This window comes from Eptatretus burgeri, chromosome 14 (genome assembly GCF_056783735.1).
Source record: "Eptatretus burgeri isolate ZD-2024b chromosome 14, Ebu_testis_v1, whole genome shotgun sequence".
In the NCBI taxonomy this organism is placed as follows: domain Eukaryota; kingdom Metazoa; phylum Chordata; class Myxini; order Myxiniformes; family Myxinidae; genus Eptatretus; species Eptatretus burgeri.
Window position 1 is genome coordinate 56,042,783 of NC_140974.1, and position 27,984 is coordinate 56,070,766.

Consider the following 27,984-nt stretch of genomic DNA (forward strand, 5'->3'; position numbering starts at 1 on the left):
TAAACGCAAAACTAAGATTTTATTAGTTTGATACAATACAGTAGAATACAAGTCACAAGTCCGCAGTTACAAGAAACGGCATTCATGATTAAACAGAATCCACAGTTTAAATCGGTCAACCGGTGCACGGAACAATGGTGTGGGTTAGCTTGTACGTATCTAACTCTCAAGCATGATTTCTACAAACTGAAAACAATGTCATCATACCTTCATCGAAGTTAGCTCCAGCCTTGAAAAGCACCACTTTTCAGTCAAAAACTGGCACACAAGATGAAAGTGACCACTCACTTCTACCCTCCACACCCCCACCAAAGCTTCCATCCACACCGAGTTGTATAAACCTAACGCATCAGATCTCAAAATGATTTCCATGGGACCTCGATCAAGCAAATGGGAATTTCATACATAAACGAGGGTCATTCCACTTGGATAACCGCCGCACACCATATCTCACAGGTCACGTATAGTACACACCACACTGGCCAACCGCAAAACCGTGATGCTTCTGCAACAGCACGTGCGCTGCAACCTCCACGGGCATGGAATTCGAGTTATATAATATTGGTTAAATACATATCGGTGCATTGAAGGCAATTTCAGGAGATATTTAAACAATAAAAATCTGCGTAACACTCATGAAAGCATGCGAAACGGTAACTGCATTCGGTCCAAAGAGACCGTCAAAAGCGCAAAGCCAATTTTGAACCACAAACTTTATGTGAACGTGGTCGTCGATTTTGTTCCGCTCTGGTGGACTCAAAAGAGCGGCAAGTGCAAAGCCAACTCCGACTGATTTCCGAAATAAAAAGGCCTTTGGGAAGGGATTGGGGGGTTGGGGCAAGAAGCAAACCAAACCACTTGACTTCACAAAGCCGTGCACAACGAGAAGTGCTCGAAGGTCAAATCCATTATCTCTGTCCGGTCAGCATTGCAACAGCTCAAACAGACAAACACTGCACAAAAACACCAGCTCAGGACAGGAGTATCGAGGATGGTTCAAAAGCATCTGGTAATTTAGATCGAGAAAGGGGGAAAAAAATATTCCATGGCACAAGGTCTTGCATGTGTGGACCATTAAACCCAGTAAGAGTTCACCACCCTAATATCTGGTTTCTGGGAAAGAAAAAAAAATGGAAAACTTAACGAAGGAGGAGGAAAATGGAGCAAAATTATAAGCACAACGCCATCGTTACCGATGAGTGTCGTGGCGCAGCGTGCGACGAAGTCCTTCGAGGGCTTGGGGGAGGGGGAGGGGGAAACGAAGCCACAAATTTATGGCTCCATTCGGGTGCAGGTGGTAATCAGAGGCAAGAGAAGTGCCATCAAGAGCAACATTTGGTCTTCAAACCCATCACTCCTCCACTGCTGCTCGTATCCACAACATCCTTTCTCTCTGGCTCTTTTGCTGGCGTCTAGGGGAAGAATGACGACAATGATGATGATGAGCGAGGAGGGCAACAATAATGACAGCAAGGAGGGAGAGGAGGGGGAGGAGGAGAACAATGAGAACACTTATGTGTGATAAGGAATTTAACATGAGATTATACAGTCTCTGCAACAAATGCAAACAAACTTGGAAGCAAACAAAAGTTCAACAGGTGAGAATCATAAAATGATACATGCACAGGCCAGGTCAGTTCAGGTATGGGAGCATGCGCCGGAGCAGCGCGGTGCTGCGTCCACTTTACGCCGGTTCTCCACGGTCTCCTGTCTGACCATCCCCCAGGCAGATGCCTGGAACATCCCCATCTCCTTGAGATGCTGATCAACCTCAACCACGAGGAATGTGGATGGGCCATTGGCCTCCTCCACTCACGAGGCTCCCTCGCTGAGAGAATCTGGTGAGCAGGATCATCGTCAGGAAAACGAGCCACATGTCCATACAGCCACAGCTGATGCTCATGGATGATGCAGGTATCAAATCTCATTTGAGTCTCTCTCAGCAAACATTCATTGGACACAAAGTCTGACCAGCGATAGCCAAGGATTCTCCAAAGAGACCTGGTAACAAAAGAATCAAGTCTCCATCTCAGAGCCCTGGTCAGAATCTAAGTCACACATCCATAAAGCAAGACTGGAAGCACCAAGGACCAGAAGACTCGGACTTTCGTCGTCCTGCACAGGTACCGACAGCGCCACACCCCATTGTACAGTGAATCCATGACTCCCCAGGCCCGACAGATGTCTATTGACCTCTGGCTTACAGCCAGTAGAGACATGAATATCACTGCCAAGATAAGTGAATCTCTCCGTGACCTCAACATCCTCACCACAAACAGCTACAGCCAAGACAGCAGCATCCAATATCTTATTGAAAGGCTGGATCTTCGTGTTGACCCCAGAAACCCGTAATTCCAGCAACTCTTTCTCCTCATTCAGCACCTCAAGGGCCCCCAAAAGGATTGTGAGTGTCTTCGCAAAGGTGACTGCATCAACTGCGAAATCAAGGTCAGAGACCTTCATATCACCAAACAATGTACTGCAGCTTGATCTTTAACATCCTCCCCAGAATCCAGTCCATACAAGCGATGAAAAGTGTGGGGGCCAGTGCACAACCCTGACAAACTCCAGTAACTTTAAATAAGTCAGAGATGGTATCACCACATCTCACAGCACTCTCAGTACCAGAGTATAGTGCAGATATCAAATTGATCAGTGTTGGTGATACTTCATGAAGACCAAGAACCATCCAGAGGGTATCTAGATTCACTGAATTGAATGCTTTGCAGAGATACACATGGGCTGCAAGCAGCCCCTGCTGAAACTCTCATCTGCGTTCGCTAAGGATCCGTAGAGCAGGGATACGGTCAATCGTTGACCTCTTTGGTGTAAAGCCCGACTGCTCTGGGCGCTGATGCTCAATCAGTCGCAGATGGTGGCAAACCATATCAAGAACTATCTGAGCAAAGACCTTGCCCAGCACTGACAGCAGCGTCACCCCTCGGTAATTATTGCTGTCCTGGCCATCACCCTTCCATTTCCAGAGGACGACGTCCCTCTTCCAGTCAGTCAGGATGATGCCTGTGTTCCAGGCAGAGCAGAGCATTAAAACATGGATGCCACACATCCTGGGAGATTTACCCCATTTCATCTATTTCACCTCAGCCTGTGTTTCCACAAACTAAGATGGATCACAGTTGATTGGAGGGTCAGCAATAGGGATAGTAACACCCATGACATCCAACAACAGCTGGTGGTACATCCACTCAAAGTAACTGGCCCAGCGGGCCTTCACTTCGGACTCCTGTCAAGAACCCCCCACCACCCTCCGCAAAAACTGCAGTACACCGAGGGACGGGCTTGGAGAAATGCAATGCGCAAATTCCCCTGTAAGCAGGATGAGAATCACTTGACCACAGGTGATGCTCTACCCCTCACAGATTCGTTGCACATAGGCCTCCTTGTCCACCCTCAGCGCATGTGCAGTTTTACGCCTCAATTCCCTGAACAGATCGGCTATGTTATTAAGCCTGGCCCTGCAATTCTGATCAATGGTATTCAGTGTCCCTTGAGACAAAATTTTTCTTCGCCCGATGGTGAGTTCCAAGACATCCACCAACAACATCAAGGATGGTGGTCTTGAGAACACTCCACAACTCTTCAGGATTCTCCAAAACACCCAGACCCCCTCCCCCCACTCAGCCTGTTCGCAAACTCCTCAGCTACCCTCTTATCCTTGAGCTTGCCAACTTCCAGCTGAGGCTGGGCTGGTACCATTCTCCCGGATTTAAGCTGAAACTTCAGAGTTGCTACCACAAGCCTGTGGTTGGTATTGAGGAACGGAGCACTCCAGTTGATCCTACAGTTCTGGATCATCCTCCAGCGACAATGAACGTGCACATTGTCACTCTCCTTTGCCACACCACCAACGTTGGAATACCAAGTCCAGCGATGAGCCTATGAGCACTGAAACCATGAACCAGCCACCCTAAGTCCATGACTTCTTGCAAAGTGAAAGTACTTCATGCTATTCTGGTTCACATTTCCAGACCCATTGGGACCAACACACATCTCATAACCATCCCCATCAGTTCCAGTCGATGCAATGAAATCCCCCAAGACGAGAAGAGTATCTCGCCTGGGGCAATGATGAACCACAGACTCGAGCGTGGTGTAGAATGCGTCCGTGGTGAGATCACTCACCTCAGTCGGAGCATATACAGACATCAGGGAAACAACACCCAAGGAGTGACGAATCCTTAGTCTCATAATACGCTCGTTGACCGGTGTTACCTCAACTATCATTTGAGTCAGCTTACTGGACACAGCTACAGCAACTCTTTGGGCATGCTAACCATCAGAACGACCAGACCAAAAGGTGTAACCACCTGCCGTGGTCTCGCCACTATCTGATCTCCGAACCTCAGACTGCTGCAATACTGATGTTCAAATACTTGAGCTCAGACAATAACAGACAGGTGATCATCATCTCTTAGGAACACGACATTCCAGGCACCCACCTGAATGGGACCGCCTCAACTTAACCCAAGGAGACCACCGTTTGGAGGACAACACCTCAGCACCACCCTGACACACACATCCGCAATCTGACCCAGTAAGATTACCCCATGATATTCCTCCTTTCATCAAAGAGTGGGTGTCCTTAAGGCTTTGCCCCAATCCTATCATCCAGTGAGCTGCGCTGTTAAGGGCTAACTCTAACCCTAACAGTGATGCCACATCTATATCAGTTGAAAATATGCAGTGACATGTTATCAAAGTACAAGGCTTATACTGATGCATTACAAATGTGTAGAAACTCCCATCTGTGTGTCTACAACGTGTTGACTTCTCAACAGCACCGGCTCATATTCCTACTTCAGTTGCCAGCATCGTGACTGGGGCTCGAACTACTCAACTTTTAATGGGGAATAACTTTGTTACTGAGATTCACAGATTTGACCCTTCTCTAAGAAATGAGAGCCAGCCACTTTCCACTCAAATCGATGGAACATTCACCAACCCTAACCTGGCATGGTGGTAAAGGTACACTACTGACACACCAACATGATCTGTCCTGGAACGTATTCCTCATTCCAATCATAGACCTGTCTTTATCAAAAGTGTTACCCTCGTGGCCCCAACTCCTTCACTCCCAACCAAAAGAGGGAACTTCCAGAAGGCGGACTCGAAAAAGTTCAGTAAAATGACAAATGACATAGCTGTTATGCTCCCTGCCCAAGATTCTGTTGATGTCAACAACATCTACCTTGCATTCTTCTTCCTTCAGGGCTGACAGGATTACCTGGAGATACGCACTCACCTCTCAGCTGTCGAGCCTGGGTTTGAATCCCGACCCAGCTATAAATTGTCATCCGGTGTTTTGCAGGCAGCGTGATTTATCAATGTGTGTCGTCCCTCGGATGGACGTTACATGGACAACCCGTCTGCCAGCATTCATTGGTGGATGTCAAAGATCCCATGGTGTCCTTTGTGAAGAGAAGGTGAGCTGTCGGCACAATGGACAAATTCCAAATTCCTGCCCTGACCAGCAGCAGGCTTCAGCAGCACAGCCTTCAGCCAACAATGATCCACAGCCTTGTGCTGCACACGAACAAAGAAGATCCTCCAAATTCTGCATCCCACAAGGGTACTGTCTTTCATTCCTGGATGGGATCGAGTGTGAGACACTTCACGGCACATTCAGAAACGCATTGGATGACGAGGAAGCTTCTCTTCTGGCATCCCATCTCAAATCTAAATTAGATGACACTTGCAAAAGAACACGGCAGAAGTCTGAAAGCATCAGTTTTACACGTTCGAGTCAGAAAGCTTGGCAGATGATCAATCGACAAACAGGAAGATCTGTAAAACAAGTACCTTGCCCTGTTAGCCCCAACTCTACTGCACGCATCCTTGCCAACAACGGCAAATATTTACATCCTGACAATGCTCTCTCTCATCTAGTCATTGCCAAACTGAAGGAGATTAGATACTCACCATCTGTTGAATGAGGTGTTATTTTTCCCCTTTAGAGTTTAAAGCAGCACTTGGCACACTGAAACATGGAAAGGCACCAGGCCTAGATAGAATACGCTGAGCAGCTGACCCATGCTGGTTCTCTATTTCTTCAATGGTTCAGAAGTTTGGCACAGCGCTTGGCAACAGCACAGGTCCCTCAACTATGGAAGAAAACCAATGTTGTAGCTGTCCTAAAGCCATACAAGCCAAACAACGACCCAAAGAGCTACTGCCATATCTCTCTTATCGGTTCCATTTGACCTATTTAAACGGCCGATACTGAATAGAATGGAGCAGCTGTTGAAGAATGTTCTACCCAACGAACATGCTGTTTGTAGAGAGAACCAGAGCACTGAAGACAGTGCTGGCAGTGAAAGGACTACATTGAGGTTGCTTTTAAAGCCAATCGGAGATGTGGCACACCCTGTTCATCAGCATCGCCTTCACTTACGAGAATGTCCAACGTTGTGGACTTCTACTCAAGCTGCACACTGTTCTGCAGGATAGTAAAATGGTGTATGCGATCAGCGAAATCATCAGTTGCTGCTTTGGGGCCATGCTGAATGGACAATACAGTATATCCAAAAGCCATAAAAATGGCATTCCACAAGGATCTGTCTTGTCCCCAATTAACTTTCAAACTGGTTTTCTTCCTCTAAAACCTAGTGGTGCCTTGTTAAGTCTGTCTCTGGTGTATGCACCTCCCCCCCTTTCCTCTGAATCCCTTCTCCCTCTTCAAATGGCAACACAGCAGACTCAGCTCGTGAGAAGGCCAAATGCCTCAATTCCGTGTTTGCTTCTAAAGCTTGTGTCCCCCAACCCATCCCTCCTCTCCCCATCCTCTCTACACCACTCTTTCTTCTGCATGCGAGAAGGTGAAGTTTCTGGCAACCCTCGACTCTCATTCTGATTCTGAGACTGGATCCGACAGCATCAGCTCACAAGTCTCAAAAACACTCTTGCCCATCCTTTTTCTGTCCTCTTCACACAATCATTTGCCCTCAGTCATCCTCCATCTGCTTGGAAGACAGAAAAACATCACTGCATTACACAAAAAGGTGCAAAAACCGATCCTCTTTCAGAAAGACCTGTCAGCTTACTTCCAATCGTTAGCAAGGTCGTGGAATCAATCATCGCAATTTATATGAAATCCTTCCTTTTCACAGATCCCAAATTTTGATTCATACCAGGACACTCGACCTTGGACATGCTGTTCCTATCCTCCCAACAATGGATGGAGGCCCCAAATGTCAGACATGAGATCAGGGGTTTCGCCCTGGACAGATCCCGAGCTTTCAATACTGTCTGGCATCCCGCCTTGCTCTCCAAACTACACCTACGGAATCAAAGGCAAACTCAACACATACCGACTTCCTCCACTCTCGTAGCCAATGTGTGGTTTTCAATGGAATCCTTTAATCTCCTCTCCCTCTCAAAACTGGAATTCCCCAACCTATTCCTATCCTTCATCAATGATATCTGGAAAATCCCCTTTATCCCTTTGTTGATTGCACCCTCTGCAGTCACATATCTCATCCTTCAGATAAGCAAGCAGCAGCCTCTTCCCTCTCTTCAGACCTTCAAAATATCTGTCCATTTCACTAGCTCGCTCGCTCAACTCAAACCAATCCATACAAAGAAGCAGCTTGTAAGAGACTAGTTTCACTGAATCGCAGCCATTTTGACTTCCGTGACCAGGTATGATGATTGCCACAACCACAATGTACACGGTTAAGGGACTTCTATTTATCATGTATGCACCTGCGGTGGATGGGGGAGGGGTGAAACAAGGTTGGAAAATAAAAACTGAACTGAAAAGGGGGAAAGGGGAACTTCATGAGCCACATTTATTTATAACGCTCACGTCTGCATCCACTTTGTTATCTTGGAAGGCTGAGGAAACCACAGTAAAGCAAGCTGCCTCAGTGAACAGGGCAACTACTTTTGCATTCTTCAAGAAATAATTTCATTCGTTCATCATTCAAGCTCTTGTTTTCACATTATTTGAATCCAAATCGATATTTTGTCTTCAAAACAAAATAAATCTATGCAGTGAATCGGTTTAAAGCTGTTCTCTGAAACTGTCCGAAGAAGGTTCAAACTTGTCCTGTTGGATTTGATCTGGGACAGGAGAGATGTTCTGTTACTGTTTTTCTGATCCACCCCTGGACATGTCAAACACAAGGACAATAAACAGGGATTCTGCACACATGCAATATTCAAGGACACCCCCACCCTCCTTACGTGCCCTGCACATAAACTGTGATTGGACGCATCCAAAAGACAAAACAGAAAACATTTCAATAAACATAAGGGTATGTTCTTTTGAACATACGAGTCCCCTAAGACCATGAAGCTATCGTTCTTGTTGTTAAAGGCCATTATGGGAACACAGAAAAAAGGGGCTAAAGGTTTAAACGTGTATTAAACAATAATAAGGAATGGGTTATGAGGGTAATGAAAGACAAGGATTTATTGAAGGTGCCAGGAAATTCATATAACACTTACAACAGTTGTAAATAAGTATACCTGCTAAGAAGTGTATTAAAAGAGTTACAGAGTATGTTTGAAGGAAAGGTTTGGAAGATCTATATTATCACAGAAGGCTATGACATGAATCCTCCCTACATTATTGAACAACATTGGAGAAAATTTCTTCCTTTTGATGTTTTGTAAAAAATGCATTTCACTATAACATGAGCACATGCTTGAACAAGTTATAGTAGTTCAAGACTTGTTTAACCTTACAGAAAAAGGTATTCCTTACAATCATGTGTTCATATGCATGTTAAGTCTGTGCAAATGGTTGGCGTCTCGCAATATAATATATTAGCGCGATTAAAATTACCGTTTTTTCCTCACATCTTCATGTCTGTCAAAAAACCAGTGTCAAGGTGCACAACTACAGCTCATAACCTATCCATTGAGGTGCTTTTCGCCTACCCCCCCCACCCTGCTTTCCTGTTTTCACGCCACTGTCCACACAAAATTCATCAATCAATTCTATACAGAGTCCGGGGGACTCAATAACCCTGACGTGTAGAAAAGTTATTTATTTTAATGAAATTATAGGAAAGTGATGCGATTGAACTCCTGTCCATCCATCCCTCTCCCAGACAAACACCTACCCTTCCTTCCTTTTCAAAGTTGAAAATGCAAAAGAAAAATAATTTTGAGAACAATAGTGTCAACCATTATTTTTATGAAATATGGTCTGAAATATGATGGTAAGGCAATGATTATGATGGTGGGTTACCCACCTCCCCCCCCCACCAAAAAAATATCAACATGAATATCAAATCCAAAGAATGGGGGAAAAGTCAAAGCTCATCCTTTGTGCTAATGCTGTCCTGAATCAATCAAGCCACCACAAACTGGGCCTGGGCTGAGAAAGGACCGATCGGCCAGCCAGACGCGCTGCATACAGTTTAGAAACTGTCTCACAACAATACCTTTCTCAGAATGTCTTCCGCCAATGTAAAGAACGCATCTTCAATGTTGACATTAGACTTCGCGCTCGTCTCGAAGAACCTGATACCATGCTCCTTGGCAATCTGAGCATAAAACAAGAGTTAAAGACAAAAATAGAATACTCTGTGCTGCCAAGCTGTCTCTGTGAAACACAGCGGCAACAGCTTTCAAAGCGAGACATCACAAAACACCGACTAAGATGAGCATGGATCTGTGGTATCGATGAAGTACAACAGCATGCATTATACACAAAAGGTTTCAATTTTGTCCAATCTCCCCCCCCCCACCCCCCAGGATGACAGCATATTCCCTCAACAATTTACAACATGAATGATGAAAAAGCAGACCTAAACATCAACAAAAAAACAAGTTTCTAAACAAGCATAGGCCATATATGGTCAGCGCTTAAAATAGACACCTCCATTTTAGCTGAGCAACAGTACACTAAGTGTAGAACAGACTCATCTTCAACTTAGCACTTAAACAGTGCAATCCTACACCTGGACATCACCTTGCACTGAAAAACTTCAAGTTAGCATTTGTATTACTTGCAGCAATGCAGATATCCTTTATCTGAACAAAGTAGATAAATCAGAGCAAAGTGCTTCTCTGGCCAATTAAAAATGACCAGGATGCGACCTTAGGCGAGTCAGGTTCCATACCTGCTCGCCCTTCTCCTTGGGCACAAGACGCTTCTCTTCCATGTCGCACTTGTTTCCAAGCAACATACGCTCTACGTCCTCACTGGCATGCTGGTGCGGAAAACACAACAGCTCATAAAAAGTCAAGAATAATGACAACAAAGTCGATTCAACTCTTCATGATGGGTCAGATAGGCATCAGAGGCAGAGTATGAAGTCAACACACGAAAGCAAAAGTGATTTGGGGAAAACAAGGGTGCACGTGTACACGGTAAATGCTGTGTCAAATCAAATACAGGAGAAAATAAATTATTGTGCCGAGAAGAGCCATACACTTCTGGAAATGAAAGCACGTACACAGAGGGTAATACAAAAACGTAAGTACAGGAGACATAACTGCACTATATCCACAGTCCAGCACTCTCACTTCAAAGAAAATGAAATAGATCATCCCATACAGGCCATTTGACTAAGTTAGCATTAAAAACAGTATCTAGACGAATATTTCCAAAGATACTGTGGGATCCAGCATTAGATTTTCGGTTCCTCGAAAGACGTGTGATTCGGAACTCCAACCAAACTAACTCAAAAGATAATTATACCATCCGGAACCCTCATTTTATTGCCACTTGCACCTGTCGGACATTGTATTTTTGGTGCTTAGTTTAACCATTCGTTAACCTGGTTTTCTTTGTTCTCATCTGTATAAACCATGTCATCTGCTCCACCTCCTTTACTTTCCTCTATTCATTCCACCCCCCCCCCCCAGACAATGGTCAATTCCAACACCCACTGCCAACACTCAAGCTCGACAGGTCTCTTAAGTGGGGGGAATGGGATGCAGGGAAACACCTCACCCTTTTAAATGGGTTCTGTAATGCCTTGCTCTCAACCCTCCACCCCAGCTCCTATCACCATACTCTTGTCATGTCCTCTTTTCCTTTCACCACCTCAAACTAAATTGCAGAGCCATGACAGCTACCGACTCTCACATCACCCTCGCCAACTCCACACAATGAACCCTCGTGCACACTCTCACATGTTCAACTCAGCATTACTGAACTGGGTTCACAAAAATGTGACCAGACTAGCGGTGAGGGCCAATTACGGTTTAAAAAAACAATTCATTGTATGTGCTCCCTCAGACGACGCTCACCTCCCACCAGTGGTCTAGTGTGTGCACTGCGCTCTCCCACCCACAACTACACCAGCACTCTGGTCCACCAATATTATTCTAACTTCAGAGATATTTATAATCGAGGCTGCTGCAACCAACCAGATATATGTGGTGATTGTGTCCTTTCTGATGGTCTTTCCAGTCAGGCCAGGATCCAACAAGAGTTTTTACGTCCCACAAGGACCTACATAATTCTTGATCGAGATAAATCTGTCAGATTCTCTTGAAAACCAACTCCACTCGATGCAGCACCATCACTCTTGTAAAAGGCTGACTGCTGCAGAATCCATTTCTCAGGTTTGGACAAGATGAGCCGGTCACCTACTTGGATCCTTTATTATTATATAGTTACGGAAATGGCCCTTAGTATGCTACTAAATATAGAATTAGGCCAGATCCCCCATTAAATGCAGGTTTAGCCAGGCTGTTCGGTAAAATGGACGTGACATATGTGTCGGGAGCTGTCACAGGCTGTTATTTGTTTGTGCAGTGGTGGTGTACCGAGAGCTTCTTCTTCCTTCCTTCCCCTCTCCGGACGAGGCCCCGCCCAGTCGGCTGAGAGGGAGTGGCCAGAAAAGAGGAAGTGAAACTGGAGAAGTACAAAAACTGCAGTCTGTTTGAGGCGTGCTGGGGCTTCGAGGCGAGCAGAAAAATAAAAGCCAGTGGTGATTCTGCAGAGAGAGAAACTGAACCTGGGCGCACCGGTCTGCCTTCTGTGGCCTGGAGAAGCGAGTCAGGGCCAAAGGAAAGGCAGGGAAAGGACTGCATGAGGTCTGTCTGCCCTCGGCTGGATGAGAGATGACTGGTGGGAGTCGTGATCTGCTGTGTAGGGGACGGCTGTGTCTGTCTGCGATCTGGTTCGTGAAGGAGGCCTGGACTTGTATGCTGGACCTTGTGAGAAACCAACTGAAACCCACCATCGACCTGACAGTCTGGTGCAGTCGACCTCGCGGGGTCTGAACGCGCAGAGGCCGCGTGCGTGGGCGGTGCGACAAAGGAGGGCGAGCGCCATCTTGCCACTCGGCGTGTTCGAGCTTGGGGGCTCGAATTCATCGACATCGGCTTGTCAAGAGCCACATTCGTGCCTTTGACACTTTCCTCTCGTCCATGAAACATCACCAAGTACTCCGCCTTGTCTGCATGCTGTCCATGTCTTATCTCGTTTGCGACCCCTTCGAAACCCGTAATCCGCATCTCCCTAGTTAAGAACGGGTTATAGATTAATTAAAACATTGTCGTGAATGTTTTGCTTGTGTCGTGTTCCCCGAAGTCCCCAATAAATCTGGCTGATTCATATGAAGTTTCCGCTTTGAATTAATTTGTCCCTCATCGAGGAAGGATCCGCTCGAATTGGATATAAAACGAAAATGGTTACAGACTGGTAGACTCGGCTCGGTCTCTGACAAAACCAGTCTGTAACCAGGGTATATTCCCCCAGCTGGCAAGTTACAGGTGTATTTTGGTATCGTGGTTCGAGACGCGTGACCCGAGAACTGTGCCGAACCAGCCGGCGTTATAACCCCAGAGACGGCGGTGGTTGGGTGCGAAAACCCAAACTGGGTATGGACGGCGATTGACGCGCTCGTCCAAGAACCCCCCACCCCTGGATCTGCAACAATATATTTGCAGCCTGTGGCTACTTGGGTGCATCATTTTCTGGGGGTACAGCTGTGCCACTGATGCAATTTCCAGTTACCATCACGCTGGTGCTCATTTCACCGACTTCGGAAGGATGACAGGTCGAGTCAACCCACCTGGTGTGAATTCAACAAGGAAAAGGGGGCTTGAACTCAAAACCCTAAGATCTTAATTCAGCCACCCAAACCGTGAAGCCAACACCAGGCTTAGACCATGATATTCCATGACGGCAAGTCACACACACACTCACACTCTCTCCACAAGGATCAGAAATCAAAGTATTCAATCCACTTCTCTGGACAGCCTCTGGAAGAGCAACAGCCATTGGAACTCGTTGGAATCACTAAATGCCACACTTTCATGAGGATCACATCACCAAGCTTGCATCAAAGGCCAGTTACCATCTGAGTGCTCTCCAGACAGCAAAGGCATTCCTGAGCCACACCAAGCTCTGATAAGGCTTTCATATGGATCTTCATGTTCTACGTCTCTCCACTCTGGGATGGCGCTCCTACTTCGCATCTTGCCCCTATCTTCGAAGCATTTAAAGGCCTTTAATCAATGGAATTTGAAGGCAAGAGGCAGATTCCCAGGGACCATCACTCTCCCACAGCAAATTAGGTGGGCTCGCTAAATACAAACTTTTATCTGGCCTTACTCCTTCTGCCCTGTCCTAACTCAGTCATCCTCAAACCAACCCAGATCACACGTTCCTCAAAATACCCATGCCGGAGTACGGTTCTGAGGTTGGAAGTTCTGAAGCTGAGCCCAATGTGAATACGGCTGACATACCTGAGATCGTAATGGTATTTTAATATAAAAATACATTACACATTTTTACCTTATCTGGAATTTACATTCCAGTTAAGGTATTGTCATCACGCACCATCCATCTACTTTTTCGACTTCCCTGGCTAAACTGCTGGACCGATCCGACTGAAATTTTGCAGCAACTTTCCTCTCTTGACTGGTAACAGGAATTGGAAAGCTCGTTCCAGTCACATGACTAAGTCGGTCAAAATGGCTGACTTAGCAAATTTCTTTAAAAAAAACAAAAATCTTCTCCAGACGCACCAGTCAGAATGCTACCAAATTTGGGTTGCAACATTCAGATAGGGTCCTGATGTCAAATTGTGGAAGCCATGCTGATCACGTGACCACAAGTGTCAAAATGGCCAACTTGGTAAAATTTTTGGAAAATTGTGTAAATTCCTTCAAAAATCTTCCTCACCAGACCCACTAGTCAGAATTCTACCAAATTGGGGTTACAACATTAGGCCAGGGCCCAGATAAGCTGCAGTCCTATTTTGTTTTAATTACTATGATTGTTGTATTGGGCCTTCATAATCTAAGATGACCATGACAAACTAGGATTCATTAAGTTTCAGGTGCAATGTGTTCAGAGATGACTATACATTCCAATTTGAACAGAAAAAAAGATCTACTGCATGTGGAGACACATTTGGTGTGGACACAGAAGAGATGCTTGTGGCTCTGGAAGCTCATTTCCTGTTGTTCACAGGAAGTGGCTCCTTTTCTGATGTGACTGCACCATGTAGACCATTGTATAGGGATCCTGTGCAAGTTTCTCCCATGGCCAAGGGGCAATGCTGAAATTCTTCAGTGCATCATTGAAGCACCTTTCTGGCCCTTGTGCGAACATTTCCCTTCAATTAAATCACCATAGAAGTGCTTTTTGGCAAGCACTCATCAGGCATTCTGGCTACAAGTTCTGTTCATCTTATCTGAGCTTTCTTTAAATGGCGTGTGGATGCGAGGCAGGCATGTCGTTCATGCAGAGAATCTCAGTATTAAGAAACTTATCTTGCCATCTGATCGAAAGTAGTCTTTGCAAGCACGTCATATGAATGTGGTGTAGCTGTGAACATCTCACAAACAAACATACAAGAGGTGGAAGAGGTGGTGGGGGGGGAGAGGAGGAGAACAATTGCTTTGTAAACCTTCACTTTTGGAGAGACCGATTCCTCTTCGACCTCAGATGGTGTTTCATAGCTTGCCAAAGGAAACACTGGTCTGAGCTATTCTGATGTTGACTTCATGATCAACATGAACTACTCTGGAGAAAGTGCTGCCATGGTAGGTAAATCCGTTGACTGCTGTGAGCCTTTGACCCTGGACTGAAAGTTGGCTTAACATACTGCTTACATGAGGCAGGTTGGTGCACCTCAGAAAACATCTTGTGATGTTGTCTCAGACAATAACATCTCAGACACCTTGTGATATCATTTCATTAACATAGGTCAATAAACAGCATTTCCTTTGGTGGCAAGGCCTTCATACATACCAGCTTGCAGATAAGAACATGCTCATGCATACATGCACACAATCCAAACAGGTCCCCTTGCACTTTATCAAAACAATAAAATAAGCCCCAAAGTTTTACATTCTCCCAACAATGACCAACCTCATCAATGTTTCGTAGCCACTTGCTGATGTTCTCAAAACTCTTGCTGTTGGTAATGTCATAGACGAGCATAATTCCCATGGCTCCACGGTAGTACGATGTGGTGATGGTGTGGAAACGCTCTTGTCCAGCAGTGTCCCTAATGCAAGGTTTAAAAAAGAAAGGGTCTGTGAGAGGGTCTCGTCAAAGTGTGAATATGCCGGTGTTTGTTCATTCCTCACTCAAACTCTTCCCCATTCACACATCAATTTACAGTGACGTCCCAAGTCTTAAGTGTTCTCCGACCAATCGTCGTCCTACCTCCTCTCCCCCTGGGGAGTCAATGAACTAATAAGAGAGATTAATGTGGTGGTTATGCAGTGCAGGCATAATGATCCAAATGGGCTCCTGAGCCGTGTTAAAGTTCTTTGTGGAAAGGCAATTCAACACGCATGCACACGTTGGTGTTTGAGCATCACAACAGCTATGAAAGGCAGGACGAGACACATGAGTGAGAATAGTATGCTTCAAATTTCAAAAAAAAAAAAATAAGCATCTTCTTCAACCTGCATCCCAAAGCTTCCAACAACAAATCTCTATCGAGTGAAATGCCTTCTCAAGTACCAACGTGCCTAACCTAAAGTTTAAAATGGACATTACCTGAAACAGTGCAGGAGAAAATCTGGAGGTGTGCTTTTTGCAGATGTTCAATTTTGTTGGCAACAAAGCCAGGTTATTAAATGGCAGTGAGCCTACTACAACGACCACTACATTTATTGGCCGAAATTAATTACACCTTCTTGTGGGTTCAGCCATGTTATGAATGGCTTGACCTGCACGACGTTCGCATGGAGTTCAGAGGCAAGACTTGGTAATTTGTTCAGAAACTCAGTGATAACTCTCACCTACTCTTTACTAAAGACCTCATGGGGCCTTTAATGCCCACCATCTAATAAGAGCAGAGCAGACACCCAGATTATCATCCGTCTGAGGGATGGCACACTGACACGATGTCACGTGCGTGAAACACCAATTTGACAGTTTATCGTTGGGTCGAGAATGAAACCCTGACTCGAGCTGCTCAAAGGTAAGCGTACTATCGAGTGGAGAGAACGGTCTCAATTATCAGACAACAAATTGCAGGTTTGGTGTTGCGTAACATCTCAGAAAACAATGTTGGCAAAATTCAAAACAATTGTGGCACTGACTGGTAACAAGTGCAGGCATAATGTGATCCCTCAGGCCACTCAAACACATGGCTCATTGGTGGGAGTTCATCTTGAAACAACAACGATCCCAAACATACAGCAAATGTGATCAAAAGGAATCTCAATATGAAAGAGGCCAAAGGAACACTCACGATCAAAACTTGGCCTGCACAAAGTGAATGTGAACATTACAAAGGCTGCACGAGATTTGAGAAATCAGAGACAAAAGTAGGCAGAATTGTGGAGCATCTTTAATATTATTATTTCCTGATGTCAGGTATCATTGTGGGCATAATCGATGGAACTTAGAGCACTCTACATTTGTACAAGTGTATACCAGCTGGAGTACAGAGCACTGTCTGGTAAAAATGTACCCAGCTTCTTAAAATTGTTTATAAGAAAGCAGTGTGTTGGACATTAAAAAGCTATGGAGTTATTCGCCTCATGGTGGTTACATTTTGCCCACAAGCCAGTGGCAGCCTGACCCCACATCCCAATATACACTTTATAATGGCTTTTGAACTCAAAATGGACGTCAAGGTCAATGTGCGGAAGCTGAAAACCTTGCCTAGATTCTGAAATTCCTTCTCCCAAAATTTGGGGCCTCTATGTGTTACAGTTCGACCACGAGAGAATTATGTAAGATTCCAACATTTTCAAAGCTCAACATGTACCGGAAGCCAAACGTAATTTTTTCCCCATGCAGCACTGGGTACCCCACCCAAGCTGGGTCACCCAATCAAGACTGAGTTGTTTAAACTTCAGTAAACCATAAAGAAGATTGACATTTAAATCTGAAGCATAAATTAACCTGAGCATGCACCACTGCAGATTGGGACTACACTCTGTGCAGAGTGTTGGTGCTGTCTAAGCAGTCTCCTTGGCTATTGGGCACAATCCTGGACGGGTCGCCACTCTGACACAGGATACCAGCATGCAGCCACTCATTTTGCCGACCTCAGAAGAATGACAGGCCGAGTTAACCCCACCTGGTATTAATTCAACAGCTGAGTGGGATTTGAACTCAGGACCCTTGGATCCAAAGCAAACCACCCTAACCATTAAGCTAACACCAGGCATAATGAAGGGCCAAATGGACTAGTTTCCTTGAGGTCAGATTCTTCATTTTAAGATGTGCAAAGATAGAGAATTGCCTGGAGAGGGGGGGGGGGCGTTGTGCCCATGACTTAGTGCTGCATACCCCCAGCACATGTGAAAAATCACAAGTGGGCTTTTCACCTTCGCAGGGGTGGGGGGGAGGCTATTTTTTCTGATGCCCACGAGGACCTTGGGTACTTCCAGCATGTTTGCAAAATATTGTGGAGATTGGCCCAGCTGGTTTTTCTATGATTTTTCAGGTCGACACAAGCATGTACCCATAATTGCATTTTTGGGGTATTTGACCTTTTGACCCCATAATTGATGGAGAAAGACAGGCAGGCAATAACTAATTACAATACCCCCCCCCCCCAACCCCTGCACATGGGGATAATAAAAGTTATAAATACAAAATATAAAATAGGAAGAGTAGGTTTGGAGAGTAGGGGACAAGTGGTGGCAAGAACCAAACAAACAAGTCAATAAATAAATAAAAACAATGTCACCAGCAGGGTGACCCTATCTTGCCAAAAGGTGACCACGTGTGACTTCTTTAAGGTCACATTGAGGTGAACAGAGCTGCTATCCACCAGGAGCGACTCCTTGAGGAATATCTGCCTACGAGAGATTCCAATGAGAATCGTTCTACAGAGTAACCATGAAAAATATGCGTTTGCCTCATAACGTCACCAAATGACGTCATAATGTCTCAAGCTTGACATATCTAGAAAGCACTCATCGAGGTGTTCAATTTGAGGTACTACACGATATGGTTCCTAAAACTTGAAAATTTGACCTTGGGGTTAAATATGTTTGTCCTCAGGCGCTAACCATGAAGGTCAAGGCCAATCCCCACCAAAAATTAATCAGCTGAGCGTCAGACCATGAACTATATTCCCATGAAGTTTGAAGACTATCCGATCAAAATTACTCAAAAAATAAGGGTTTCGTCGACTCCCCTGATTTGCGCCAAAGTGACCTTGACCTTTGACCTTCAAAATTTTGTGCACAGAAAGGGACCTCTATAGGCCTCTGATATGCGAAGTTACAAAAATTTCCAAAGATAACTGTGCTCTGCAGAATTTTTTATACGTGATTACAGACAAACAAAAAGAAAAAAAATAAAAATAAAAAATAAAAAAAAATAAAAACATACAAGCTGACTAACATATCTTACAAAAACTTCGTTTTGGCAAGATAGTAAATAAATAAATAAACACCCATAGTTGTGATCCAGCTGAAAACATAGCCTTGGCAAATGAAGAACTAAAATGGCAAGGACAAAAGAGAAACAAAGGAAACAAGATAAGGTTGAAAATTACTCTAAATTCTGAAAGTACAGTGAAGGTGCTTACAATCAGGTCATCTGCAAACAAGAGAATGACAACCCTCAACAATTTTGAAGTATTATACAAACTAGAACAACACTTCGACATCACCAGATATGCCTCTGCCCACATATCATGATGCATACTTGTACCAAGTTTGATTTAAATCCCTGAACCCAGATTCAAAATATTAAATCATTCTGGCTGCCAGACCATGTGCCCAATCAGGTTGAAATTTAGAACATATGGTCCCCATGACGACTGAAATCATAACTGTGACATTTCATGATGATTGATGAAACGGTTCAAGAGAATGACTTTTTTTAAAAGATTTTCGTTCAATCCAATCTGGCTGCCAGACCATGTGACTTAATATTTGTTAACACCCTGGTATCCCTAAGGCTTGTGGAACATGTGGGTGAAGTTTCCCCTCGATCTATCAAGCCATTCTGGAAAAGGTAATTTTTAAAGATTTATTCTTTAAAAAAAATTTTAAAAAAAGAAAAAAAAAAGCTACTAAACCATGTGACTGATATCAAATTTCTTTTCTCCCCATACAATTTAGCCTGAGATGACCCTCAAATTTTCATAGTTATCGGATAAAGCATTCGACGCATTAAATGATATCACAACGAAGTCACCAATGACATCAAAAAAATAATAATAATAATAATAATAAAAATATCACACTCGTTTCCCATGGGGTGTACTTTATATGTGTCAAGTTTCAATTTTCCTGTTTCAGAGATCCAAAGTTTTTCCCTTTTTCCAAACATGGCTGCCACACCACATGAGCTATGATGTCATAATCATGAAAACATTCTACATGAATTGTCACCTCTCTGGTGAAAATTGTCAGTCGGATAAGTGGTTGCAGAGAAAATTAGCACGGAAGAAATCTTGTATATTCAGACATTAGACCCTTTCCAGTCGACAAGAATCCGAGATTACGCCCTTTGGGGGCATCCATGAAGTATATACGCACTCCTCAAAATAAACTTTAACCCGCAACCAACCCCAACCAATGCACTTTAAATTTAGTCTGGATAATACAACAACATTACAATTGTTATACACCCTCCCACTCTCCCATTGTCACCTGTATTCCTGTCTGTTAATCAATTTCCACATCATTTTTCATTTAGACCTATGTTCACAATAAGCTGCTTCTTCTTCATCTTCTTAACATACTGTTATGTTTGAGGGGGGGGGGGGTATGCATTCAAAGGGTAATTAGGATGTTTAATTAGGTATGCCATGCTGTTCGAGTTTACCAGGATCTCAATGTAATAAGTAGCAATTCAGTGGTGATAAGTTGTCTAGTAAATGTTCATTTCTTCAAGGGGGGGAAAATAATTGTCACGTAATTAGATAGGGACACGGGATAGGGTAAGTGTGTCTGCGTAAACCCCTTTTGGTATTCTCTGGAGACTGGCCGTGACGTCATAGGACAGTGCAGCGGATGGCTCCGCCCCGTGATCACGATTGGCAGAAGGCGACGGCGGTGGGCCAATAAACGGCTCAATTGGAAGTGACGAGGACAGGAGGATAAAAAGGTTATGTTCGGGGTCGAAAAGGAAGAGGAAGAAGATTACAACCAAAAGATCGTGGTTTTTTTTGGTGTAGAGGCTGCTGCGCGGAGAGCGTCCTTGTTGTTGTGCTGATTCGATCGTGTCTTGGAGCCTTGCTGAGCCTCGTGCCTCACCTTGGTTGGCTCTGGGGTTCTGCTGACTCGGAGTACGGGGTCGAACGGCGGGCGGACCTGCCTCCCTCTCCTGCTCGCAACTTGGCGCCAGAACTGGTTCCCTGGCGGCTGTGAGCGGACTTGGGCCAAGACCAGGAGGTCGACAGCACCACGGTTTCTCCTGCCCCCCTGACGAGAGCAAGGCCAGCTCGTCCGACACCGATCCAGGGACAGTTGCGTCCACACCACGGTCCAGCCTGACCACCAGAAATAGCTACGTTTTGTGTGAGTGTGAGTGTGAGTGTGAGTGTGAGTGTGTGCGCTTGGCGCCTTAGAGGGATTGAGATCTGTATATTCATTGGAATTGTCTGTTTTTTCCCCACGCCCGATCCCACACCATCCCGTCGAATCGCCCCGGATCCCTCTTCTTGCCGAGTCTTGTTATTTCTGGTAATAATAAAAACGAATAAACATCATCAACTCAGTGAAAAGTGACTCGTGCCACCTTCCTCGTCCCGTTTGCGGTAGAGCGATTAGAACCGCCATGTTTGGGTTATAAATAAATAAACTGCCTCCATCGTTTCGGCTCATTCTACGTTGACGGGACTGCTCAAGTCCGGTGGACGTCACAATACCTTTTCGTTATTTTTTTTGGTGGTGACAGTTTTTCGCCAGACATAAGTATGTCAAATGCAGACCTCATGGGTCTGACATCTTGAGTGCCTTGGTAACCACATCGGCACTTTAAGTGAGCAAAACGAAAAACAAACGTCTGCACGACAGCCATGAGTTCTATCAAAGTCAGGAATGTCTATCCAGGGTCCATTTTCCGACTTTGAACAAGACACCATCGATGTGTCCCAGGTGGGTTGTGCAATGCTTGTAAAATGTCGATTAAATTGACTCCTTAACTTAAATAGACAGCCGCAGAATTTCTCCATCGAGACCACAGCGGTCAACAATGGCACAGAGTAATACCATGCACAGCGGACATAAAATGGCCGCCCGGAAGTCGACCCTCGCAAAAAAAAAATAATAATAATAATAATAATAATAAATAATTGGGCTCGGCAGGAATTATTGGGGTACCGGAAACAACTTTTTTCTTCTTTTTTAGGCCTTACCTGTAGAGTATTATACACACTTCTCAACACCATGCTTGGTGTTGGCTTAATGGTTAGGGTGGCGGGCTTTGGATCCTATTGTTCTGAGTTCAAATCCCGCTCAGCCGTTGAATTAATAGCAGGTGGGGTTAACTCGGCCTGTCATCCTTCCGAGGTCGGCAAAATGAGTGCCAGCCTGCTGGTATACTGTGTCGGAGTGGTGACCCGTCCAGGATTGTGCCCAATAACCAAGGAGGCTGCTAAAGCAGCACCAACGCTCTGCACAGAGCATAGTCCCAATCTCCTCCTCCTCCTCTCAACACCGAGGAAATGTAAAATGAGAAAAATGAAATGAGTCTTTTCATCCATTTTGAGTGTTGTGGCCAGTTTGGGTCCTTCTGGCAGAATAGAGCTGCAGTCGAGAGAGTTGGATTCAACAGAGCAGCTCGATCTACGACACAATTGAGGGGTCCTTGTTTCAAGTGAATACTAGAAAGAAGGGTTCGTTTTTTTTTTTTTTGTATACATTGTCGAGGCTCGTCTGAGAGCTAACACACAACGCACATCATGGGGGACATGAGACAAGAGAGGAGGGAGTGGGAAGGACAAAACAGTGGGTAACAGAGACATTAGGAGATCTGTGGAAGGGAGAGGGATGGGACGGGGAACATGGGGAATAGATGATGGACATTACAGGGACTTTCAGGAAGGAAAGCAGGGAATTTGAAGGAGGTGGGCTTGGGTGGATTATCGGGGGTAGAAAAGATCAAGGATTTGAATGGGGGGTGATAAGAGGTTGTGGTGAACAGCTGTTTTGAAAGGGCTGGAGGGAAGAATGGGAATGAATAGAGTGAGGGAGTTTATTCCAAAGGTGGGAAAAAAAGAGAAATGAAAGGGTGATGGTGAGCAGCGATTCGTGGTTTTGGCAGTTTTACCAGAAGGAGGTTGTTGGCGGACCTTGAGTGCCCTGCGGAAATGTGATGGGGACAAATCGCAGAGAGAGCTGGGGGGGCGAGGCTCGAGAGGAGACGGTAGAAGACAGAAAGACCACCGACCAGCCTGCGGTGAATGAGTGAGAGGCCTAAAGACTCAGCCTCATTGCAGGAGATGCCAATGATCCGAAATGCCTTGGTTTCTACAGCGTGAAGCCGAGAAAGGTAGGAGGCAGGAGCACCAGCCCAGTGGGGAGAGCAGTACTCCATCAGGCTGCGGACAAAAGCTTTGTAAGTGGTCAGGAACTCAGGTGGGCCAAGGAAGGACTTTGCACGATGGAGGAATCCCAGTCGGCGACTGGTTTTGGAGTCGAGGTTTGAAATATGGCTTTCCCAGGAAAGGTCATGGCAGATAGTGAGACCCAGAAGCTTGAAAGAAAGGACTTCTTCCAGAGGATTGTTGAGAAAGTGGATGGGGGGGTTTTCTAAACAGTCCTTTCGAAGAGACATAGTGAGAGTGTGAGATTTGTCCAGATTGAAAGACATGTTCCACGTGTTGGACCAGTTTGTGATTTTATCCAGATCTGCAGTGAGCGAACAAGCTGCTGCTTGCCGGTCTGAGGGATGACCGATGGTACGGCAGAGGATGGAGTCATCAGCAAACAGATATAGAGGATTTTCCAGAGAGTCGGAGAGATCATTGATGAAAACCAGAAAAAGAACAGGGCCCAGAACGCTACCTTGAGGAACTCCAGCCTGGACAGGAAGAAGGGATGAAAGAACTCCATTTAGGGCCACATGGTGACTGCGACAGGAGAGGAAGTCTGTGAGCCATGAGTGGAGATGGCGTTGGATACCATAGGACGAGAGTTTGGTGAGCAGGTTAGGGTGCCAGACAGTGTCAAAAGCACGTGATATGTCCAGGGATACGGCTCGGATTTCCTGTCTGGCATTTAGGACTTCCATCCATTGTTGGGAGAGCAGAAGCAGTATATCCAGGGTAGAGTGACCTGGTCTGAAACCAAATTGATGATCAGAAATCAAGCCATTGGAGAAGAGGAATGATGGATTCCATAACCTTGCTGATGATTGGGAGAAGGCTGCTTGGTCTGTAGTTGCAGGGATCTGTTTTTGCACATTTTTGTGCAGGGCCGTGATGTTTGCCGATTTCCAAGCAGATGGCAGATGACCTTGAGCAAATGAGAGGGTGAATAGAACAGAGAGAGTGAGAAAGAGCAGAAGAGCAGGTTTTGAGGACACGTGGGCTGATGCCGTCTGGAATGGTTGCAGAATCTGAGTCAAGGTTTGACAGCAAAGGGATGGTCTAGCTCCAGAATGAAAGTAGTGATTACATGGAAGTATGATCCAAGTATTAATTATATATTCAGAGAAATTAGCAGAGTAGGTACAGGTTGTCTTACGACATAGTTTGGGTGGCGGAGGGCAACAAGGAACATGGTTTGGATGGGAGTTTGAATAAAGTTGGTCAGAGATCTTCAGTTATTGTTAATTGAGAGAGCACTTATTAGAGAGTTTGTGGAATAAATTAACAGGAAAATTAGTGGATGCAAGGACAGGTAACCAATTCAAATGAGGAATTAGACCGATCTAAGTGGCTGGGGTGATTAGGCTGGCAGAGTTATATTTAGTGAACGAGAACGGTGGATGAGAAGCACATACATGAATCTAAGCAATTGATGAGGTGTGTATATGTGTACAGTATATTCACTGATGAAGAGACTCGACCAAGCAGAGCTTCTGTTCCCTCAATCTTTGATTTGTCCTGGCAGAAAGTAAAAATTGAAATAAATCAGCATGTCCTTCAAAATGTCACTTACCAAATCTGTAACTTTATCTTCTTTCCACCAAGCTCAATTGTCTTGATCTTGAAATCAATACCTATGTAATGGCAAAAGGAAACCATGTCAAAATCGATTACAAACAGCACATCATTCCATCAGGAAAGATTGCTCATAAGATACTACAAACACAAACTATTTAGGTATTCGGACTACACAAACACAATTGCTTATGAACGTTTGGCCAGGCCCACCCTGGATTATTAAAAGGGTTAACATGCATGTCAGGGCAGTTTCCATGTTCAAGTCCAGCTCGAGTTCAACCTCCACTGGGAGGTACCTGGTGACTAGCCGGCAGGAAAACCAGGCCAAGGAACACCTCACACAACTTTAAAGGTACACATTTTTATGACAGCATGACCGCCCGGGGTGGGGGGGTCAGCGATGGCGGCACAACCGCCCGGGGGGGAGGGGGCAGCGATGGCGGCACAACCATCCGGGGAGGGGGCAGCGATGGCGGCACAACCGCCCAGGGAGGGGGCAGCGATGGTGGAACAACCGCCCGGGGGAGGGGGCAGCGATGGCGGCACAACCATCCGGGGAGGGGGCAGCGATGGTGGAACAAGCGCCCGGGGGAAGGGGGCAGCGATGGCGGCACAACCATCCGGGAAGGGGGGCAGCGATGGCAGCACATCCGCCCAGGGGGGAGGGGGGCAGCGATGGCGGCACAACCATCGGGGAAGGGGGGCAGCGATGGCGGCACAACCGCCCGGGAAGAGGGGGCAGCGATGGCGGCACAACCATCCGGGGAGGGGGGCAGCGATGGTGGAACAACCATCCGGGAAGGGGGGCAGCGATGGTGGAACAACCGCCCGAGGAGGAGGGGCAGCGACAGCGGCATTTCCGAAATTCCAAATATAAAAGCTGCTCGGTTTTGTTCCACATTGAACCCCAGGAACAGAACCACCAATTCTAACCACAACAGTCACGCTCATGTTCTGTCACAGGGCTCGTGCGTGTCCACGTGGGGGGGGGGGGTGAAATCGTTTCGAACAAGGCAGGTTGTCTAACGTGCTCTCTCATGATTCAAAATACACACACACGGACATGGCGTACAATCCCGATTTCCTGGATGTTGTCCATCTTGATGGTTTCTTCTCCCCCCCCAATGTCCAACGCAGACACCGATCTTCGGACACCTCCAAACGCGATCACATCTCAATTTACGGACATGTCAATCAAAATCCACCAAGTCGGAGTAACCACGACGACAAACAGAGCAGGATTAAAAAGGGGCGTGCGATCAGGCGAGCGGATATAGATCAGGGCAGACACATCGAAAATAAATGAAAATAAACTTTGAAGGCCGAGACTCCCTCCCCGCGAGTGCAGTACCGATGGTGGAGATAAAGGTGGTGTTGAACGCATCATCGGAGAACCTGAACAGGATGCACGTTTTCCCCACGCCCGAGTCCCCGATGAGTAACAGCTTGAACAGCAGGTCGTACGTCTTCTTGGCCATGGCCTGGCCACTGTAATCGAAAATACTTCCTTACCGGCGCTCCGGCGCCTCCAGCGTGGAACTAATTAACCCCGATTAACAGGCGAGGGGATAAAAACGATGTTATGGATGGAATAATAATCCGAAAAAGACCTGAAAGGACTCTCGACTAGGCCTTGGACGAGCCGAGGCACACCCAGCAGAGGGGGGTGACAATGCGCATGCGCGGAAGGAGGGAGTACTACGCGGAAGAAGAAGAAGATTAAGAGGAATAAGAAGAAGATTCGAATCATTTCAATGACAGCAATATGATCCTTTAAAGTGATGACGTACCCCGAATGTGTTGTCATAAATGAGAGCCGTCCCAAAGAGCCTTGTTCCTCCCAACAACGTCATGGTCATATATTTATTATGTACGCAAATATAACGGACATTTTGATCTGCACTGGAAACACCCACCCACTCTCCCATCAGGAGCAGCCTGGATGAAGTGGGGCAATATATATATATATATATATATATATATATATATATATATATATATATATATATATATATATATATATATATATATATATATATATATATATATATATATATATATACAGGGGGCTGCAAAAGTAGGTATACAGCAAGGATTATACCAGTATTACCAGTATTATAATAGTGGTGCGAGGATTCATTTAATACTAGAATTCATTGAATTCATTAAAATCATTATTACCATTTTTAATATTTTTAATTTTCGTAATTTTTTCCATAATACATCTTTTGTTTTTTTCTTTGTTTTGTGCGCACGTTTTTTTAAATTACTGTATACCTACTTTTGCAGCCTCCTGTATATATATATATATATATATATATATATATATATATATATATATATATATATATATATATATATATATATATATATATATATATATATATATATATATATATATATATATATATATATATATATGTGCTGTGGCTAATCAGTCTGCAGTAGGAGTCAGTCAGTAAACAGTTGCAGGTGTACAGACGAAAATCGTACATTGTCTTCCACACCCTCCCTCCTACATTGTCTTCCACCCCTCACTCCTTCATTGTCTTACCTCCCCCTTCCTCCTACATTGTCTTCCACCTCCTCCCTCCTACATTGTCTTCCACCCCCTCCCTCCTACATTGTCTTCCACCCCTCACTCCTACATTGTCTTCCACCCCCTCCCTCCTACATTGTCTTCCACCCCCTCCCTCCTACATTGTCTTCCACCCCCTCACTCCTTCATTGTCTTCCACCCCTCACTCCTACATTGTCTTCCACCCCTCCCTCCTACAGTCTTCCACACCCTCCCTCCTACATTGTCTTCCACCCCCTCCCTCCTACATTGTCTTCCACCCCCTCCCTCCTTCATTGTCGGGGGTGGCGGTTGCACCCATGACCTGACCCTGGGGTACTATAAACACGTGTGCAAGATTTGGCAGCGATTGGCACCGCCCTGTTGCTTTTTTTTTCTTCATGATTTTCAGACGTTCATACGTATACACGGCTGCGGGTCGCATCATTTCCTGGGAGGTCGCAGCTGTGCCGCTGATGCAGTGCCCCCTGAAGATTGTGATTCTGATATACCCCACTCTGTTAGAGAGCGGTACCATACTTCGGTGCTGTAATGTACACAACTCAACTGGGACGAAGGCTCTGAAGTGGGAACAATAGGTTTAATTCGGACACGGACACAACACAGCACAGCATCGGAACATGGGTGGGTCACATGACTGCTTCACCACACCCTGGTACACCCGTGTTTGCATTCATTATCATAAACTACTGATACATCTCATGTTCCCTCCCCCATTTTTTTGTTATTTTTTTTACAAATCAAGACGCTCAAGAGGCTTTCAGACACGACCTGATCTTCCAAGGGCTCCTCAAAATCCGACAGGCTCCTCAAAATCTCCCTCCTCAAAATCCTGGTGGCGTTTAATCAAATCTGTTTCTGGTGTTTGTTCCCCCTCCAACCCCTCCCTTACCTCAAATGGCCGCACTGCTGATTCCA

At 45.4% G+C, this 27,984-nt stretch overlaps 1 protein-coding gene across 1 annotated transcript; it reads right to left on the reverse strand.

Moving 5' to 3' along the window:
- Positions 1 to 26,174, reverse strand: LOC147013253 (ras-related protein Rab-10). The gene is made up of 6 exons (XM_085854934.1): positions 25,840 to 26,174; positions 24,484 to 24,544; positions 15,314 to 15,452; positions 10,095 to 10,184; positions 9,414 to 9,515; positions 1 to 1,412 (listed from the first exon to the last, which is right to left on the reverse strand). Exons 1-6 carry the CDS (start codon positions 25,964 to 25,966, stop codon positions 1,323 to 1,325), a joined length of 609 nt encoding a protein of 202 aa, XP_085711060.1. The 5' UTR covers positions 25,967 to 26,174; the 3' UTR covers positions 1 to 1,322.
- Positions 26,175 to 27,984: the final 1,810 nt, after the last annotated feature.